Raw genomic sequence first — 20,665 nt, forward strand, 5'->3', positions numbered from 1 at the left:
AAAGGGAACATCAAGTTACCACAGAGATAGCAACTGCAGGAAATAATCATTGTGCCTAAAACTGAGGATTCTCAGAACCTAGAGGCCCCCTGTAGGGTGGAGACCCTGAGTTCTGAGGATGCCATTTGTCTTGTCAGCACCTCAGGAGCTTGGAGGAGGACACTGAGGGGCTGGTTTCCAGATTCGAAGGAGGTGTTACCTGTATGGTGTTGGTGGTACCTCTGACAAGGTGCGATGAAGCTGTTTATGGTAGTGCTGGAAGAAACTAGAAACTACAAACAACCAGTGGTGCTGGAGTAAATTATATGCAATGGTAGCTGCTGCAGACAACAAGGAGAACAAGAGAGCAGGTCCCTTTTGTTTCTTATTGCCTACCAGTCTTCCTTAGCACCCCCAATTAACAGAATCTCATATGGCTCCACCTGGCAAAGGAAAAATATAGTTTATAGTCTCAGATTGAGCAATACAGAGCCATACATACAAGGATGGCTTTAGGGATGAGATATTATAGCCAACAAACTCGCAAAGTATTTGTTTAGTGTCTTTTCTTTCCTATTAAACAGTATGTGTTCAGGACCCATGTCTCTCTTTTTCCTATTTTACTCCCTGTGCATTGCACATTAAGAAGTAGATAGAAGGCACTCATTAATGTTCCTTGGAATGATGAATTTATTAGATTTTTCTCAAAACTACTTAGCAAAATGTACAATTCAATTCTTGTTGACTGAGTAATATTGAGTGCTCTATGATGGTGGTAGGTATTGGGGCTAAAATATGACTATGAGGTGGTTCCTTACCAGTTAGCAGGGAATTTAAGACATTCTCAAATAATAATAAACAGCAAAACGCCATAGTGAACATTAATGGGTTTAAATGTCCAAAGAACTGAACAGGTAGCAAAGTCTATGAGAGACCATTAAAGAAAAATATAAATGTATGTTTGGAATGATTCAGAAGACCTATGAAATTAGTTATCATCTGAGGCAGGTTTGAGAGGGAGCAGATAAGCAAAGCCATGGAGGAGGGATGAATTTAGTAGGTTTTGAGAAGATTCTGATGAAAATAGAGAAGTGAGGCATCAGTAGAAGTCACTGGAAAAGTAAATTGGAGCCAACTGTGGGAAATCATGAATTACGGAGTTAGAATTATGAGTACTATGCCTTTTTCAAAGAGGAGGCATTCAAAATTTTTAAGGAAAGGAGTGATGTGGCCATTCAGAATATTTTCTGAAGGTAAATCTGGCAGCATCATAGGGAACTGAGTTGTAAAAGCTAGAGCCAGAAAGGCTGACAATAACCCTGAGCCAGAAAAATACTGTGGAGATAGAAATAAAATAAAACGATAGTTAGTAACGTTTAGAAGGAAGAATCAATATTAACAATGCAGACTTAATCCAGGACCAGAAGGGTGAAGAGGTGATCTGTCTAGAGTTAACCCAGTGATACACATAAAGAGGGTTCAAAGGCTGGAATTAAGACAAGAGAAACTGAGTTTCATCAGAAGAACTTGATTAATAATGACATCAGTACAACAGAAGTCCAAATGAATATCCTCCAGTATCTACACCCAGTATTTTGAAAAGTTAATATGAATCTGGAAGAATATATATGTCTTCATCTTGAGGGCCTTGAGAAGTACTAGGCTTCTGGAAGTTATAATAGTCAGATGGTGTCTCATTTCCATAGACATGCTCCTCGAAATCGGTCCGCCGAGTGTTCTCATATAGTTCCTTATCTGTTTCTTCTTTAGCTTTGGGGAGACCCGCTTCCACATTTTCATAGTTTCCATGTTCGCCAGTCCCCCCAGCAGCATATCTGTGGTCTTGGGTTTGAACTGAGATTTTATGCCTTGGACTGATAATGTGAGGACCTGCGAGTGTTTTAGTATAATCTTTTCTCCTGCTGCTTCTCCTTTGCAAAAACTTCGGTAAGGTAAATTGCATTGTGTTCTGATGTTTCCAGCGCCATACACACCCAATTCCACAGATCACCAAAAGCAAAAGAAGGGAAATTCCTGTAGAAATGACCACTGAAGTATTTCCACAGCTTTTCAACATTTCTGCACAGTGTTGTTTAGTAGTATGGTGTAGCCCTTAATGAAATCACGGGTACAGATCAATGTAATTCCTTGTAGCATATGGTTCAAAAGTAGTTTTGAAAACTCTTTTTAACATTTCTTTTTCAGATCTGAAGGAACATAATCTGGCAAAGTCCTGATACAATTAGAATAGCAATTGAATATATTTAGTTTTAGAAGATGGTTCTTGTCGTATCTAATGCTGTTTCCGTTGCAATCATTAAAGGATAATCGCACTGTGTCAGGGAGGATTTTATTTGACTCCACTTCCTTTTCTATCAATGAATCACAAAATGAAGCAGAAATGAGTGAAACATAATAGCAAAGTAAAAAACTCACAAAAGGAAAGTTTAAACAATCTATCATCCAGATATCTGCTATAAATTAAAAACATATTAATTGAATATTACATAGCATAATAAAAAATCTACCAATTTATACCAATATATTAAACATCAGCATTTAGTGAGTTCCTGCTTCAATACAGAATACAGTAACAGCAGTTGGTAGACGAGAAAAAGAGAAGAACCTGTCCCTGCCCAAGCCTGAGTAGTTTTATCACTTAGATTTCAAAATGGTTTTTAACAATAGGCTAATAATTTTCAAGTGAAGGACAATGCTTTGAACACCAAAGGAGAAAAGAGACAAGAGTATACATGTGCAATCATTTCGATTACCTATCACTCCTCTTGGAAGTCTGTGGGTAGTCAGGGACCGTGTTTTTTCCTTAATTACTCCTTCCTCTGAATTCCCATATTAATGAGTCCATTATAGCATGACAACTAAATTACAGCAAATTGTGTATCTCTACCTGGTTAAATGGTGGGCAGAGATGAAGTATTTTCATTTTTATATTCCTAGAAAATAGCATAATACTAAGCATAGAAAAGGCACTCTGTTGATATTTATTGAATGAATCATTAAATAAACAAATGATTCCAAATATCAGCATCTAATTGTTTAATAGCTTAAGATTCAAGAAATGTCTTCTAAAGGGTATAGTTTATACTTAAGAAAAAGAGCTCTTGACAACACAAAATACCTAAAACAAAATTTGAAAGCCTTATCACTAATCTTCACAACTTCCAGCAAATAACTTTCATTCAATTAAGATAATTTTAGAGTGCTGTCTGTCAATGCTTTAAAATGGCAAAGAGGAAACAGGAGATATTCAACTAGACTGAATATACTATTATGATTTTACTGACAAAACATTATTACTGTGTTTTCAGCTTAGACAAAGACATAGTTACATCTAATATTGTTTTTATTTTTCTTCAGTTTTATTGAGATATAATTCACATTAACATTGTATCAGTTTAAGGTATACAACATGACGATTTGATAAATATATATATATATATATATAGTGAAATATTACCACACCAAGTTTAGTTAATGCCCATCACCTCACAGTTACAGTTTTTTTCTTTTGATGGTATAAGTTTTAAGATCTACTATCTTAACAACTATATTATTGAAACAATAACTATAGTGATCCAGTACAGTTAATAGTGCTTCCGGATGATTATCATAATCTACTGAATTTCATCTTCAATAATATTTAGTTAAGAACTTATTTGGGGTTAACTTCTAAACACTTTCACATGTATTATCTCATTTAATCTTACAGCTGCATATGAAGAAAATACATGTTGTGCCCATTTTATAGATGTGGTAAGAGAGGATTAATGAGGTTAAACAACTTCTTTAGTAAGTAAGAAGTGACTGCATCTGTATTCAGAAAAATTTGCCCCCAAATATTATTCTTACGCAAACTTCTGTAAATGGCTTTTGAGTATATCTATCACTACATTTTTATAGCTTGACTAGCTCTAAGGTTATTGAGCTATTGAGGGCTGGGAATTGTATCTCATTTAGCTTTATATCACCAGCACCAGTACTAGACAGAGACTAGCTAGTTTATTAAAGATTTGTTAATGAATGGGGCAACCTGCATTAGGATAGCAATAATAACAATATACAGGAAAAAAGAAAACCCACAAAATTGTTCCCTGATTTCAACGAGTATTCATGCGTGATGGTGAACTTTTCCAAATTTGTTCAAAAAGATTAAAATATGTCAACACGCAAATTTTCAATCTGGCATTACATGTAACATGCCAGATTGAATATGAGATACAGTTAACATAAAATTTATTTAATCAATTTTAGGGGCAGACCCCTGAAATCTAGACACCTTTTCATCACTTTGGAACTTTTGTAGGTTCCCTCCTTCATATGGCCAGAAGCAATGCTTGCATCGAGGGGAAAGGCTTGGCTAATGACTTTACCATTAAGACCCCATTTCCTTTTTGAAACAAATGAGAACTAATCACACGTAAAATATTCTCTGGTATAAATGATTACTCATTTAAGTAAAAAATTTCCAGCATATTTGAACTAAATTTCAAATACTGATTGAAGTTAATCAATATTTTAAAAGGGGCTAGGCCTACAACAGAAGTGGGGAAGGCTAACTAACTATTGTACCCTGAGGATAACATAATAAATTGCTCTCTCGATTTCCAAGAGGAGAATTTACTTTTACCACCTATGCTGTGCTATGTGGACATCCAGTACATACCAAATATTAAAATTGCTTGTTAAAGAAGTGTTCACTGAGATAAAAACAAGAAGATATTTCATAGGAAAAGATATTCGTCCTTTCCTTTCTTCAAAATAATTGCTAGGAAAAACTGTAAGACATAAACAAAGACCTCCTAGAATGAAAAACATGTTAAACAAGTGCCCTTCAAAGATATCATAACATCTCAAAAGTTTCACTTTGCCCAATTTGGAAGAAGACTGTTTTTGTTTTAGAAAACAGTTTCAACTTAACAATTACTCATTTGTCTTAAAATCATAGATTGTTGATAAATTTCTGGAATTTTCAAAGTCAGAACCGACCTTCTGTTTAGAAACGAGGCAACAGCAGAGCTTATCATGCTTGTGAGCATTTATACTTACAAAGAAACATTACCACCACCCTCAGTTTGTAAACTGATCCCCCCTTATAATCACTTAAGGCCTCCTAAAGTTTATGTTTGAAAAGAAAGTCACTTGTTATTAAAAATGAGCTCGTTTCTTATTGTTTCTCATTATCCACACACCTTAAATTAAGTTCTTAACTTACCTTGAGATTGGTTATACTGGGCTCTCTTCTGTTCTTTTGGTTAAACCTGCTTTGGTTTAGAACATGTTCCTCTTTCTCACTTTGGTCAGTTAACTTCCTTCTTCACCTTCTTTCAGAGTATTTCATACTTGCAAAGTTTCCTGGTTCTAGAGGAAGTTCTTATTATCGAATGCACCAGAATTAAGAAAAATGGCATACGTTTTTGAATAAGGAAGTCCAGCCCTACATCTTTATCAAGTAATAATTCTCTAGAAATACCAGAAAATGAACATGGTATTTTATTTGAGCAATATTTTCAGTCCTCACGTTGGAATCAATAAAAGTCATTTCATCTGAATTCTGAATTTTTTAGAAACAAAGATTTTTTAAAGTTAGTAACACATAGGGCTTGTGTGTGTATGTGTGTGCTTGTATGAGTGCTAGAACAATCCTCATTCTGAATACTATGTTCCAGTGCCCCAGGTTACTTCTACACTTGTCCAAACAGTGTCCCAACTTTGGTTCAGAAAATGTTAACATTCTTCTAACCTGCTAAGATAGGAATTTCCCAAAGTACATTTTGAGTTGTACTACTTCTGGGATTTTCTAGTAAGTCTTTTGTCAAGTCAATTCGGGAAATACTGCTTCCCTGGGAGATTCACAGGTACTCAGCATATTAAAGTCTGTTAGCAATCCTACAGCATGCAAACAAAGCAAAAACAAACATGAAAGAAAAACTATTTAACTTCACTTAATAATAGTAGCCCACATATTCTGATCACTTACTACATCTTTTAAACTTTGTGTGCAACTTTATAAATTCTGACAACTCAGTGGAAGGATCAATGCTAGCTATTCATCCTGACAGAGGAAGAAATGGAAGCAGAGTGACAAAAAACCACCCAACCAGTGTGGCTTGGCAGTTTGTCTCCAGCACCTGTGTGCTAACCACAGTATTTGCTGTCTCCCTAGGGTGAATAGTGTTTCCAGCACAGAACCCTTATTTACCAGCATCTCTAAGGGACCAACTCGGTGGAATACAAAAATAGGAAATGCTGAATTAGATATGAAGATAAAGTAATGGAAATTTTGCCTTTTACATTATATGGGAACTTTTTCAACCACAACTTTGTATAAGATGGTTTAAAAGAGGAACATTTATTTACTGAAATGCCAATCGGACATTAGAAGAACAAAAATGTCAATATAAATTGGGCATTGACACTGGGCCAGACGTTGTGCTAAGCAAGAGGGATGCAATAATGAGCAAACTCATTTGTACCACCCAAAGCCTAGTAGAAAGAAAGGCTGCTATATCCACAGAGCATTTCAGAACAAGGTAGTAAGAGTTAAGAAAGACATGGTTATGTACAGGGGACAATGAAGCAAGAAAAGGAGGCATCCAGATCAGAGTGGTCAGCAAAAGCAAGACCTGAGTTAAGCTTCATAAAACAAGTAGTTAATCAAGGCAGAATAGGAGTGTTCCAGGCAAAGATTCCAAAGTGAAGGAGATTATGAAGTTGTAAGGGAGTGAGCCATGAAAAGTGTTAACCCTACTCATATGCTGGTTTAAGCAATGAGATCTGCCACCTTGAAGACCTGTCAGGCCTAAAGAGAGATATATTGTTATGGTTCATTGGAAGATTTAGAAAGGTTGGTTACAGTCCAGGGCTAACAAAAGAGGACAATGAAGGAAAACAAAGTAAAAAGACCTAGGAATCTCACTCCTAAGTATATACTCAATAGAAATGAGGGCTATTTCTAACTGCCTTATTCGTAATATCCAAAGCTCTAGAAATACTCTAAAGGTCCATCAACAATATACAATGGGTGAATAGAACATGTTAAATCTACAACCAGAATACTACATAGCTACAAAAAATGTATTGATGTACACAACAGATGAATCTCCCAAACGTAATGTAGAATTAAAGAAGCTGTAACAAAAGAGTACATATTGTATGATTCCATTCTCAAAATCATGTAAAGCTTATCTATGAATACATGATGGTAGATAATAGGTTAGAAGAGTGGTTGTTACTATAAACTGGGAGGTACATGAGTACACTTTCTCAGATGCTAGAAGTGTTCTATATCTTGATCTTTGTGGTGGTCATAAGATGCATCTATATGCAACCATTCAACAATCTGTCCATTTAAAATTTGTGTACCACATGGAAAGTGTTTCTTAATTAAAATTAAAAAATTGGGAATTAAAGATAAGGCAAATCGAATCATGAAAAATTGAGATAATTAGGTATTTTTTTAATTCATTCAGATTGCCATCTTCTTTGGTAAACTAGTCTACTAATTTGAGTGGAGGAATACTTCATTAAATTGTAGCTAACTTTAAGCTAGATAAATTCTAACTTTACCTGGAGTTTCCTGAAGCTGGAGCTTGTAAGAAAGAAGGGAATTTATTAATGAACCTTTAATCAGGCTAGTCATGGCAGGTTGTTCCTACTTTATGAGTCATGGATATGGTCTTTCATTGCCACACCTTGACTTACTGAAGGGGTGTGTGGATGAAGAATCTTGTTCAACCTAAAAACACATAGTTACAAAGCAGTTTTACCTAAAATAAATAATTCTAGCATTCTGGGCAAATAAAACAACTTCTGTCTTCTTTTCCTCATGCATAAGACAATAAGTTGAGTGATTCCAGAGGTTCCCTCAAATTCTCCTAAGTACAAATGAACAAAATAAAAAATGGTCATCACATTAAGAAGAGGACATTTGAAATTGGTTTTTATGTTTAGTACGTACTTCCTTTTAGTCCAACTCCCTTTTTTCATAATGTCTTTCCTAATTGCTACACAGATCAGAAAACATGACTTGAAGCTTGCTTCAACTTCAGTTGAACAACACTCCCTTCTCCTTCCCCCATTGTTTCCCCTTCAGATGAAAATAAATGGACATTGGGAAAACTGAGTAATCTTTCATATGAAGAAAAAAAATGAAAACATTTTACTTCATGAATAAAATTGAAAGCTGCATAATTTAGCATTCCTATACTAGATATACCATTCATCTTAGACTGTACATAATTTCACAAGTCAGATAACTGACAAATTATTTCAACAGATACTTTGTTCATTTGAGGAGAGTACTGTAAACTAGGAATAATAATAGATAACAAAACAGTTGTTGTTTGATTCTGCCAACTTCCTCAGTGAATGTTGAGAGATATGTCATAATTCTTATATTACTGGACATATTTTAAAACTTCATGCTGAAGTCAGGCTGGATGTGAGAACTACTTGATAGCAGACACCTTTCTCGGATGGAGAGAGACAATCACTATTACCATTTCAAACCTGGCAGGGGGCAGGAACTGCAGACAGAGGAGAGTATTATCATAAGCCCTTTGCATTAAGACCCTGAATGATCTCAGTTGTATAGTGATTCTGAGCAAGAAATGAGGGAAGGCAGAGAACAGTAACAGCTTTAGATTCACTTTTTTTCCCCCTGAAACTGGGATGGTGTCCTGTGTAACTCTGTTCCCACGACAAACAGTAAAAGGTGAAGAAAATAACAAAACAAACACTAACAGAGTGGATGGGGCAGAGGAATCTGCTTAAAAGGGTCCTGATAACCAGGGTCCCTTTTTTATGTTCCTGTGAGAAACATACTTCAGAAGCCATTTCATATCCACATGAACACTGAACATTCACCAGAAACCAAAGGAATTAGTATGTGGGGCATAAATGGTTAATGTTCTCAAGTAAGAATTATGTCCCAGCTACATTCATTTTTCTGAAACCCATTTTCTGTGCTTCCTTATAGATACATTAACAATAAGACAAGCTATAGTCACATTGTTCTTCTTTCTTCTCTTGAGGCATCTCTCTCACACTGAGTGCTCCTTTTACTAGTTAATTTATCAGAATTTTAAGAGTGTCTCCCTCTTGTCTTCAGAGTCATCTCTATCTCCGACATTAACTAGCTTAGGCCAGTCATTCAAACACAGAGAACCTCAATTTCCTCATCTGTAAAATGTATCAGTGGTTCTTAACTAGTAGTTCATTAGAATCTCCTGAGGAACTTTAAAAAATACTGATGCTTGGGCTCCAGGCCACAGAAATTAAAGCAAAATCTCTGAGGGTATAACTCAAATATCAGTAGTTTTAAAAGTTTCTCAGGTATCCGGCAAGTCAGTATTGAATACTCAGGCCTTTTTTGAACTAATATCCTATGACTCCATGCTGTATGATCCTGAGCAAACCACTTCACTCTACTTAAATTTTCTTCACCATAAAAAGGGAAATAGTGTATTGCAAGAAAAAACAAATGACCTGCAAAGTGCTTAGTGTTCATCAGAGAAATACATGTTACTAAAAACTCCCACGAATTTGTATTCTAGCTAAAATGGCATTTAATAGTTCACAATGATTGCACACTTGAGCTTATGTCAGACTGTTCTCTAACCCCTTTATATGGTTTTTTTAAAATCCCCACAACAAACATAGGAATGGATATTATTCACTAGATGGAGATGAGGAAACAGACATAGATTGAATTACCAACCAACATCATGCAACTTGTGCCAGAACTTGAATTTAAACTTAGACCATGTGACTTAAATCTAAAGCTGGTGCTTTTAATCTCTATAATGCTATGAACTATCCTCTTTAATTCTGCTACCAAATTCCTGTGAAGTTCCAGATAAAAATGTTTTTTTCTAAATGGTATACAGAGAAATCCATATCTGTTTCAGAATATTTGACCCGAGCTAAAGATGGTGGCCCTGACTGTGAAGGGTCAGTAGGTCCAACTGGCAGCAGCAGAACTCTTCCTTGAGTTTTAATGAAGTATGAGGGCTCCGGGTAAATAATGTAGGTGATATAAAAATGAGACTGAGGTGTTAACCTCAGAAGCCCATGATTAAGAGTCTTCCTTCTATACATGTCACAGGAGAGTGACAGGCTCAAAATGGGACCTGAATATGCTGACACTTATTATGGAGAATGATGAAAGTGACCTTGTGTTTACCTCTGGTTAGTGCTCTATCAAGCAGTCTTCGCACTCTCTGTATACACAGGGACATGCCTTTATTCCAGACCACATCTTCTCTTGCCTGAACAACTTACTGGTCTTCATACGACCCTGGCCATCCTACAAACTTACAGTGATATTTCTTAAATATGAATCAGATATATACTTAAAAGTGACAGAGTGAGAGTTCTCAAACATAAATCGGACCACATCAGCCCCTGCTTAAGAACCTTGAATGGCTTTCTACAGTCCTAGACTTAAACCTCACCCCTTGCTATAGACAATGAGGCTTTTCATGATCTGGCCCCTTCCTCCTGCTACAATCTCCTCCAGCCTCCTCCCTCCCTTACAAGCCCTCAGACACATTTGCCTTCTCTCTAATCCTCCAGCTAATCTAGTTCAGTTCTGCCTTTAGGTTCTGCATTAGCTGCTCCCTTTATCATGATGTTGTTCTCCCGGATCTTCCCATGCCTACACCTTTCCATCACTCAGGCTTGTTCTTCAATGTCCCCTCCTCACAGAGGCTTTCTCTGACCATCCCAGTCTGACACATGCTATCATTTGCTCTCACACCACCCTGTTTTATTTTCATTGTAGTATACAGTACTAATACTTTCATACTTGTCTGCTTATTCTTCTATTCCCTCACCTTACAATGCTAATTTCATGGGAACAGGGACCAGGTCTTGTTCACTGTTCTTTCTCTAGCAGTGTCTGTCAGGTCATAGGGAAGGAATTTAATGTTGAATGAATAAATGAAAGAAATATGGATTATTCTGGAAGAATAACCTTTGTGCTAACTAAAACAACAGATTTTTTTTGTTGTTGTTTTAAGCATAAATACACATCAAAGGGTATATAAAACTTAGATATGTTAATAGTATATAATAGCAAAGTCTGCAAGTTTACACACAACACCAATTGTGATCTCTAAAGAACAGAGTGTGGTCGGGGGATAAGCAAAAAGAACTTGGGCATTTCATTTCATACACTTCCATATCATTTGATTTTTAAAAAACAAGTGACATCCAGACAATGCAATACCATTCAGCACTAAAAATAAATAAGCTACCAAGCCATGAAAAGACATGCACATTACTTAGTGAAGGAGAAGCCAACCTGAAAAGGCTATATATACAAGGCTACATATACTGTGTGATTCCAACTCTCTGACATTCTGGAAAAGGCAACCCTACGGACACAGTAAACAGACCTCTGGTTGCTGGGAGTTGGGGAAGTGAGGAGGGATGAATAGGCAGAGCACAGAGGCATTTTAGGGCAGTGAAAATACTAGTATGATACCATAATGATGGATAAATGACCGTACATTTATTTATTTATTGACATAAATAAATGTATGTCCAAACCCATAGAATGTACAACACTAAGACTGAAGCATAATGTTAACTGTGGATTTTAGGTGATTATGATGTGTCAATGTAGGTTTATCAATTTCACACATGTCCCACTCTGGGGAGGGTGTTGATAATGGGAGAGGAGGCCTTGCTGCATGTGTGGGAGCAGGGAGTATATGGGAATTATCTGTCTTCCCCTCAAACTGTAGGCTGCTCTAAAAAAAGTCTTAATTTTAAAAAGGTACAAAATCATCTTCAATAGGATCCATTACTTGCAACTAAAATTTTGACTATGGATACATTGTGCATTTATTTATTTATACTTATTTTTGCACTGTGCTTTTAGACCAGTTAGGATAGGCCTTATTGTGTATATATATATATCGGAACACTCTTCTGTTGTAAGGGTCACAGCTACAACTCAAACTGGACATGAAAGATTTATTTCCCTACATAACTAAAGAGCCCATGAGTTTAATAACTTCACTGGTAGTCTTACTTATCAAAGTACCTGGTGGGCACATGGATACTCAATATAATAATTTTAATACCTTCTTGAATAACTGAAATACTTCAAAATAAATTAAAACAAAATAAAACAAATGTAAAGTGGCTGGATCCAATAGCCAAAACAATAGCAGCAGCACTGGCCTCTCTTCCTTGGTTGGCTCCCTTTCCTCCGCAGGCCCTTTCCAGGTGGTACCCTCTGCAGCTTCAGGCTTGCTATATATATATATACAGCTGGCAGTATAATGGCAAGAGTATCTATCTTTTCAATGGTTCCAGAAGTCCAGAACTGACCACTGGCCTGAGTCGGATTCAAGTCAATTCTTGGAAGAACTGTTTGGTTGAGATGTGCGGTGCTCTGATGGGTTAAGCCAGGCTCGCATGCCTCTGTTGGAGCTAACAGATGAGGCTGACTGCTTGTCTTCCTCAGATGATACATGATTTACCAAAAGATATTATAGTTTTGACTAGGAGAAGGAGAATGGATGTTGGGCAGGGGAAATACAAATGACCATTTCTTTTCTTGAAGATTATTTAAAGGAATTATTTAAATATTATTTAAAGGACAAGACAAACAGTTCCCTCAGGACAGAGACAAGATATTTCTTGAGTTGCCTCCCGAATTCTTCTGAGATCCTAAGGTAGCTCCAAAGCTGAATTATAGTCAATAAATCATTGAGAAGTATGAACATTGTCCTGTTGGTTAGAAGAGGTACTAGAATTATATTTCTGTCAGTAGAAATAGTATGAATACCATCCCTTGAGACAACAATTCTGTCCTTGACCAAATGCTAGCCAGGCTTCTCTAAGCCCTTTCTCGAGTAGGCCTAAAACTTGGCCTGTAAAGACAAATACTAATATAACTTCTAATAAATAGCTCAAGAGTGCACCCCCAGGATGACCTTCACCACCACCCTCCTCAAAGCACCTGAGAACACTCAGTGCTGCCAAGAGAACTCACTGTTTGTCCCAGCTGTCACCTGAAGATGCAGCCTGTCTCCCAGCTTCTGTGGGGAGCTGGGAGCCTAACTTTGATAAGAGCCAGTTCGCAAACCCAGATGGACCTCCGAACTGACTACCTCACCCGTCCCCACTCTTCATTCAGTTTTCACTTTTCTGCTCTACTGAGTCATTCACTCCCCTCCCTGCTAGTCTCTCATTCCCTTTAAGACACTGAGTCACTTCTGTATAAACTGAAGTTGAGTTCTGTACAGGATGATCTCCTTTTCCTACTGCAAAAGTATATTATTGGTTTTAATCTGTCCTTATTACTATACCTAGTGTCCAGCTTTGTTTATCTTCGACCCCTGTATCACAAGTAGGAAAAGAAATACTAGAGGTTAAGGGCCAGTATGCTCCAGGAGCTAATGTTCTAGAATCAAAACCTAGAAAAGACTGCCTTCTACTGGTTAGAAATCTTGGTTTGGCAATGTGCCTTTTTTCTTTCTCACACCCAATTATTGTATACACATCAACTTATCACTATCTTTGTTATAAACATGATTTCTGTACAACTGATCTTTATAAACCATCATACTCAGAGCTGGAAAGTCTTGAGCTGGTGGTATGGCTGACCATTCTAGCTGGCCTGCTCTGCTGCGGGTAGACTGCCTAAAAGTACTTGTCTACTGTTTAAGAGGACATCTATACAAGCCACCTTGGAAAGACAAAACAAACTCAGAAGCCATTGAGCTATTCCACATCAATGCAGTAACTCATCCTTTACATTATAGTATTACAGTACCAAGAGTTTGATGATGACACTGTTTTTAAAATTTTTTTAGTTTTGTTGAGGTGTAATTGACAAAGTGAAATATATTTAAAGGGTACAATGTAATGATTTGATATGTGTATACACTGTGAAAAGATTTCCACAATTGAGTTAATTAACACATCCATCACCTCACATATTTACTTTTTTTTTTTTTTGGTGAGAACACTTCAGTTTACTCTTAGCAATTTTCAGTGACACAATACAGTATTGTCAACTATAGTCACCATACTATGCATTAGATCCATAGGCTTTATTCACCTTAAAACTGAATGTTGGTACCCTTTTACCAACCTCACCTGTTTCCCCTACCCCCAAACCCCACAGCCCCTGACAACCACCATTTTACTGTTTTTGTGAGTTTGACTTTTTGTTAAATTCTACATATAAGTGCTACCATGAAGCATTTCTCTTCCTTTGTCTGGCTTATTTATATTAGCATAATGTTCTCTAGGTTCATCCTGTCACAAATGACAGGATTTCCTTCTTATTCAAGCCTGAATAATATTATTTTTCATACATATACTACATTTTCTTCATTCATCCACTGATGGACACTTAGGTTGTTTCTATACCTTGGCTATCAGGAATAATGCTAGAGTAAGTAGTGTTAAGAGCACTCCTGGTGCTAATAATGGTTTTACAATAGGGATCACCTATCACTTCCTATTAAGAACGGGTGATGCAAAATGCATCATTTAAATGGCTCATACAGACATTTAGTGCTCTGGTGCTCTGATGCTGGGAGAACCAGCTCAAGGCCTTCTGAGGGGGGTGGACTGGTGGGACAAAGTGGGGAGAACAGGCTAATAAGCTGAAACATGGCTTTACTTTACAGACCAGATTTTACTATCAGGTTTTGCTAACCTAACAACACTATTTTCTTTGCTCTAATGACAATAAACATTTATTAAGCACTTTTGTATAAGGCATCATGTTTTGAAATGCCTAATTTAATCTTACATCAATTCTGAGTGGGAAATATTGTTATTCCCATTTTATAGATGAGGAACCTGGAGCTTACTTAAGTAACTGTATTCTAACATATATTTTAGTAGATCATCATTCTCTCTCTAACATATATTTTAGAAGATAAATCCTTTTATCTAAGTTAACAAGGCATGGTAAATAGTTTTTTTATACTAAATTCCAGTGCCATTCAGAATACAGGACTAATAAAGCTCTGGAAGGCACTTAGAAAAAGGGTTTGCTCCAGTCCACTATCAAGTTTAGGTATGCATGGTATTAATTACACAAATATTTCAAAGACTGTCTGTCTCAAATACTTCCAACATAGTGTAGAAAGGCTTCACCAGCACTAGAGAGTAGAAAGGAAGAGTCCATCTATTCCTCTTTTATTTCTTTAAACAGTTCAAGGCAAGCACACGCATGTTTCTAATAAGTGTTAAGTAGACTTTGCCCCACGGTGATCAGAGCTGGGATAAGGGGTGGGCCGTAGGTGGAAATGAAGAATTATGTAATCCTATCCTTTATTCATAAACTTAGGGGTGACCTTTGCTCCCCAGATTTATGCAGACCTATTGGTCAGTCTGTAGAGGGCTTGGTGGTTTACAAAATACTGCTTTAATTTCCAGAGCTAATTTTACACCATGTCTTTATTTTATTGATTGGTAATGAACTTTGTATCTGTATTTGTTCATGGCCATCTAAGATAAAAGGGCTGTGAAGAATAGATTACCATGATATTTTTCATTATTTCAGTTATTTGCTTATCATACACTTTATATATTTTTTTACCAACTGTACTTCAGTATTTGACAGACTACTGGACATTCCGTATGAAATTCAGGCCAGTCCTCCAAAACATCCAGGCATTTAATAAAGTGTTAACACTGTACCTGTGTTATGGAATCTTCCATCAACTGGGACAATGTGATTTTTTTGCTTTGTGGTGCCATCATGTGGACAGAACCAGAACTGTAGCCCATAGAACAAAACAGGAAATAAATGTACTTTCCAAAGGAAAGAAATCTTGGCTACAAAATATTTTCCTGTAGCTCTACAGATTTAATACAAATACAAAGTTCCAATTTGATTTTTAGTGAAAAGCTGACTGTAAACTTTATGTGATATTTGTAAGTGAACAAAAACAGCAAAGCTGTTTTAGAATCAAAGGGGGAAGGCCTTTCTCTACCAACTATCATGACTTACAGTGAAGCTGTAGCAATCAGAAAGTGTGGTCCTCTCACAGGGATAGACTAATCAGTGGAATAGAATAAAGAGCCTAGAAACAGATCCACGTATTTGTGGAACTTGGGTATGTGACAGAGGAGGCATGATAGATCAGTGAGGAAAGGAGGGACTATTCAGTAAATGGAACTAGAAATGAGTGGTTTCTCCATATTAAAAAAAAATGCAATGTGTATCTCATGCTGTATTAGTTTTCTAGGGCTGCCATAGCCAAATACCACAAACTTATTTTCTCACAATTCTGGAGGCTGGAAGTGCAGATGAAGGTGTGGGCTGGCTTGTTTTCTCCTGAGACCTCTCTCTCTGGCTCTCAGATGGCTGCCTTCTTGCCATGTCCTCACGTGATCTTTCTTCTGTGCTTGAGAATCCCTGGTGTGTCTCTGTATGTCCACATTTCCTGTTATTAAGACAGCAGTTAGAAGGAGCTAAGACCCACCCATATAACTTCATTTAACTTGAGTCACCTCTTTAAAGGCCTGTCTCCAAATAGAGCCACATTCTGAGTTACTGGGGTTTAGGGCTGCTTCCATATATGAAATTTGAAGGGACTCACTTCAGCCCATAACACAATGTAAAAAAAAAATCTTTCCAGATGTAATAAGGACTTAAAAATCTATCCAGATGGAATAAGAGCAAATCAAAATATTAGTGGAAAATATAAGCAACCAACTTTCTGACCATAGTGTATGGAAGGACTTTTTATTGAGATGTACTTGACATATAACATTAGTTTTCATGTACATCATAATGATTTATGTATATATTGTGAAATGGTTTAACACAGTAAGTTTATATCACTTCAGATAGTGACATATTTTTTCTTCTGATTAGAAGTCTTAAGACCTATTCTCTGAGCAACTTATATGATACAATTTTGTTTATAGTATTGATTATAGTTACCATACCAAACATTACACCTTCTAGACTCATTTACCTTATAAGAGGAAGTTTGTACCTTTTGACCCCCTTCTTCTATTTTACTCTGCCATCCCTGTCCTATGACAACCACCAATGTATTGTCTGTATGAATTTGATTTTTTAATTTGTTTCCACGTACAAGAGAGATACAAAGTATCTGTCTTTCTCTGACATTTCATTCAGAATAATTCCCTCAAAGTCCATCCATGTTGTTGCAAATGTAAGGATTTACTTCTTTTTTATGAATTTTTTCTACTTACTTTTTAAAAAATGTTTATTACTTCATTTTTCCTTGTATAACCATTAAATATATTAACTTATTGTTAGGGTCATGGGCAATTAATATAACTTGTAGAAGGTGCGGATTTTGTGAGTTTCACCACTAACTAAATGTTCAAAAGAAACAAACACTTCCAGGATTTTGAAAGGAAAATGGAAAACAAATCCTCAAAGCATGCAGGTCTGTATAGCTCAGTCCTGTACATCATGTCGAAGAGTGTCACTAGGTGTGGTATGGTCAGAGAGTTACTTCAGGGGTCTACAGTCCAACGTGGAGAAAGAAATGGAATAATGACTATGTGTATAAATGCTGTAGTGGAAGGAAAATGGGAGTGTCATGTTAGCCTAGAGGAATGAGGTATTAGGCATTTTTGCAGGAATTCCTTAGCAGCCATCCAGGTTGAAGGTATAATCCTCATTGACTGATGATCTGAATGACTCCAGTGCCTGAAGAACTAGAACTATGAATGGGAGCTCTTTTCTCCTTTCATGCCAACCTCTTCCCAGATATTCCTGTGGCCCAAAACTATCACAAAGTGTTCCCTTATTCATAAGCCAGTTCCATTCTTCCTTACAATCCCAGGAGAACATTTAATCTTTACAGGCCACCTAAGGGAGCTTCATTCTTCATAATTCTGAAATACAGTCTAAATATTTTAAATATTTATTCTAAAATATCTGATTTTTTATGGCTGGTAATATTCCATTTCATACTTAATGTACTGATCTACTGATGGACCCTTACATGGTTTCCATACCTTGGCTATCATTAATAATACTGCAATGGACATGGGAATACAGACATCTCTTCAAGAGTATGATTTTGTTTCCTTTAGATACATACCCAGGAATGGGATTGCTGGATCATACGGTAGTTCTATTTTTAATTTACTGAGAAACATTCATATGATTTTCCATAGTGATTATACCAGTTTCCATTTCTACCAAGAATGCACAAGGATTCCCTTTTCTCCACATCCTTGCCAACACTTGTTGTTTGTTGTCTTTTTTATAATAGCCATTGTAACAGGTATGAGGTGATCCATCACTGTGGTTTTCATTTGCATTTTCCTAATGAGCAACTTTTCATGACCTTTTGGCAATCTGGGTATCTTCTTTGGACAATATCTATTCAAGCCCTCTGCACATTTTTAAATTGGACTGTTTGTTTTTTCTATTGACTTGTTTGAGTTCTTTGTATATTTTATATATTTTGGATATTTACTCCTTATCAGATAGGTGGTTGACAAATATTTTCTCCCATTCTGTAGGTTGACTTTATTTTTGTTGATGGTATCCTTTGCTGTGCACAAGACATTTAGTTTGATATAGTCCCACTTTTTTATTTTTGCTTTTGTTGTCTTTATTTTTGTTCTCAAATCCAAAAAAACATTACCAAGACCGACACCAAGGAGAAAAGAAAACCCCTGTGATTTCTTCTAGGAGTTTTATGGTTTCAGGTCTTATATTCAAGTCTTTGAATCTATTTTGAGTTGACTTTTGTGTATGTTGTAAATATGGCAGTTCAGTTTCAATCTTTTGCATGTGGTTATGTGTATGCATGTATGTATGTGTGTGTGTGTGTGTGTATCTATGAGAATATACTATACTATGGAGAAAGGGTAGTCTCTTTAACAAAGGGAAAGATTTCTTCACATGCAAAAGGCATTAACTCTGTAACAAAAGACTGATGAATTTAGCTAAATTAAAATAAAAAATATTTGATTTATTTAAAGATACCTTTAAGTAACAAAACACCAAGAAGGGACTAGTGGTTACCAAAGGAAAGGGGTAGGGGATGGTGGGTGGGGAGGGAGAAGGGGATTAATGGGCACTATAATTTGCATATAGGTAGGTCATGGGCAAGGTAGTACAGCATGGAGAAGACAAGTAAGGACTCTATAGCACCTTACTATGCTGATGGACAGTGACTGCTGTAGAGTGGGTGAGGACTTGATAATATGGGTGAATGTTGAAACCACTGTGTTGTTTATGAGAAACCATCATAAGATTGTATATCAATGATACTTCAATAAAAAATAAAAAATAAATTGTGGTAAAGTATGCATACCATAAAATTTCCCATCTAAAAAAAGAATGACACCCTTAAGTAAAAATACAGGCTATAAATTGGTAGAGATATTTGCATGCATATAATCAACAAAGAATTAGTGCAAGAATATATAAAGGGTCCCTAAAAATTAGTAAGAAAACAACCCAACAGAAAAATGAGTGACAGACACAAGTAAGCATTTCATAGGAAAGGAACTACTTATAGCTTCAATAAACATGATGAGATTCTCAAAGTCACTAATCATCAGGAAAATACAAATGAAGACCTTTTAAATTCATTCACCTGGTAAAAATTAGGAAGCATAAACATATGACAGGTTGGAGAAGATGTAAATCAACACTTTGCTTAAACAATTATGCTGGAGAGTAAATTGCTCATTCTAATACCCTATAACCCAGTAAGGGAAATACTTCACGCATGTACCAGAGATGTATACAAGCATAGTAATGGCAGCATTTTTAGTATAAATCGCAAAAAAGTGAGTACAAACCAAATGTCCATAAGATGGGAGAATGGATAAATAGTAGTACATACACATAATGGGATATTATGAAAAAATGAATTACAGATATCCACATCAGTATGAATAATTCTTTATGCTAAGGTTTTAAACAGGCAAAGAAAGATTATCCTCTTTAAAATTAAAAAACTAAATCTAATATTTTGCTTGTACATGCATTTATGTTGATTCAAAATACTGTTTTAAAAAACAAGAAAACGTTAGAAAACAAAATTTAGGATAATGGATTTACCTTGTAAGAGTGAGGCAAGGGATATAGAAGAGGGAAAGAACATATGGGTCTGTATAAGTTACTGTCTACAATCTAGTTCCTGGTTTAGATTATGAGAACACTCAAAAGGAGCCTGTGTGCATGAAGAGACCATTGATAACTATTTCATAAGCTAAGAATGGTTAGTCCAATTATGAATACCTTAAATCCAGGTAGAAATTAAACATTCCTGATGACCTTAATGATCTGAGGGAAGTGAAACGATCAGAACATTTTGATTTATAAGTGCATTGCCAAGAGGCTACAGGGGCTAGGCTAGGCATGTTAAGTCTGAGTTGAAATAGCCTGGGCATCTAAGACTTCAGTCTGGAAGGTCAAACAAGACTAAACCTCATTTTATATTCATCACAATATATTTAATTGGATAAGTTTAATATCTAACTCTTTGAAAAGTTACTTTTCAATGAATATTGAAGGTTAATTTTAGGATTACTTTTCAATGAATATTGAAGGTTAATTTTAGGATTTAAATTTAAATATGTTAAATATATTTTATGGTATGTTCATTATAAAACACCATTGGCATTTTATAAATGAGTAAAACTCTGCCAAATCTTGCTGGTAATCTTTGAT

At 36.1% G+C, this 20,665-nt stretch overlaps 1 protein-coding gene across 4 annotated transcripts in view; it reads right to left on the bottom strand.

Moving 5' to 3' along the window:
• Positions 1-415: 415 nt before the first annotated feature.
• Positions 416-20,665, bottom strand: part of GAPT (GRB2 binding adaptor protein, transmembrane) — a 42,426-nt gene continuing 22,176 nt past the window's right edge. Inside the window, exons 2-4 of one of the 4 annotated variants that reach the window (XM_036901548.2) lie at positions 16,268-16,427; positions 5,213-5,358; positions 416-2,351 (exon numbers count right to left, since the gene is read on the bottom strand). In XM_036901548.2, coding sequence (XP_036757443.2) covers positions 1,583-2,056 — 474 coding nt within the window. In that variant the 5' untranslated portion in view covers positions 2,057-2,351; positions 5,213-5,358; positions 16,268-16,427 and the 3' untranslated portion in view covers positions 416-1,582. Of the gene's footprint in view, positions 2,352-5,212; positions 5,371-16,267; positions 16,428-20,665 lie in introns of all 4 variants that reach the window. The other 3 variants (XM_036901568.2, XM_036901558.2, XM_036901577.2) reach the window with 3 other exon arrangements.

Source organism: Manis pentadactyla, chromosome 2 (genome assembly GCF_030020395.1).
Source record: "Manis pentadactyla isolate mManPen7 chromosome 2, mManPen7.hap1, whole genome shotgun sequence".
In the NCBI taxonomy this organism is placed as follows: domain Eukaryota; kingdom Metazoa; phylum Chordata; class Mammalia; order Pholidota; family Manidae; genus Manis; species Manis pentadactyla.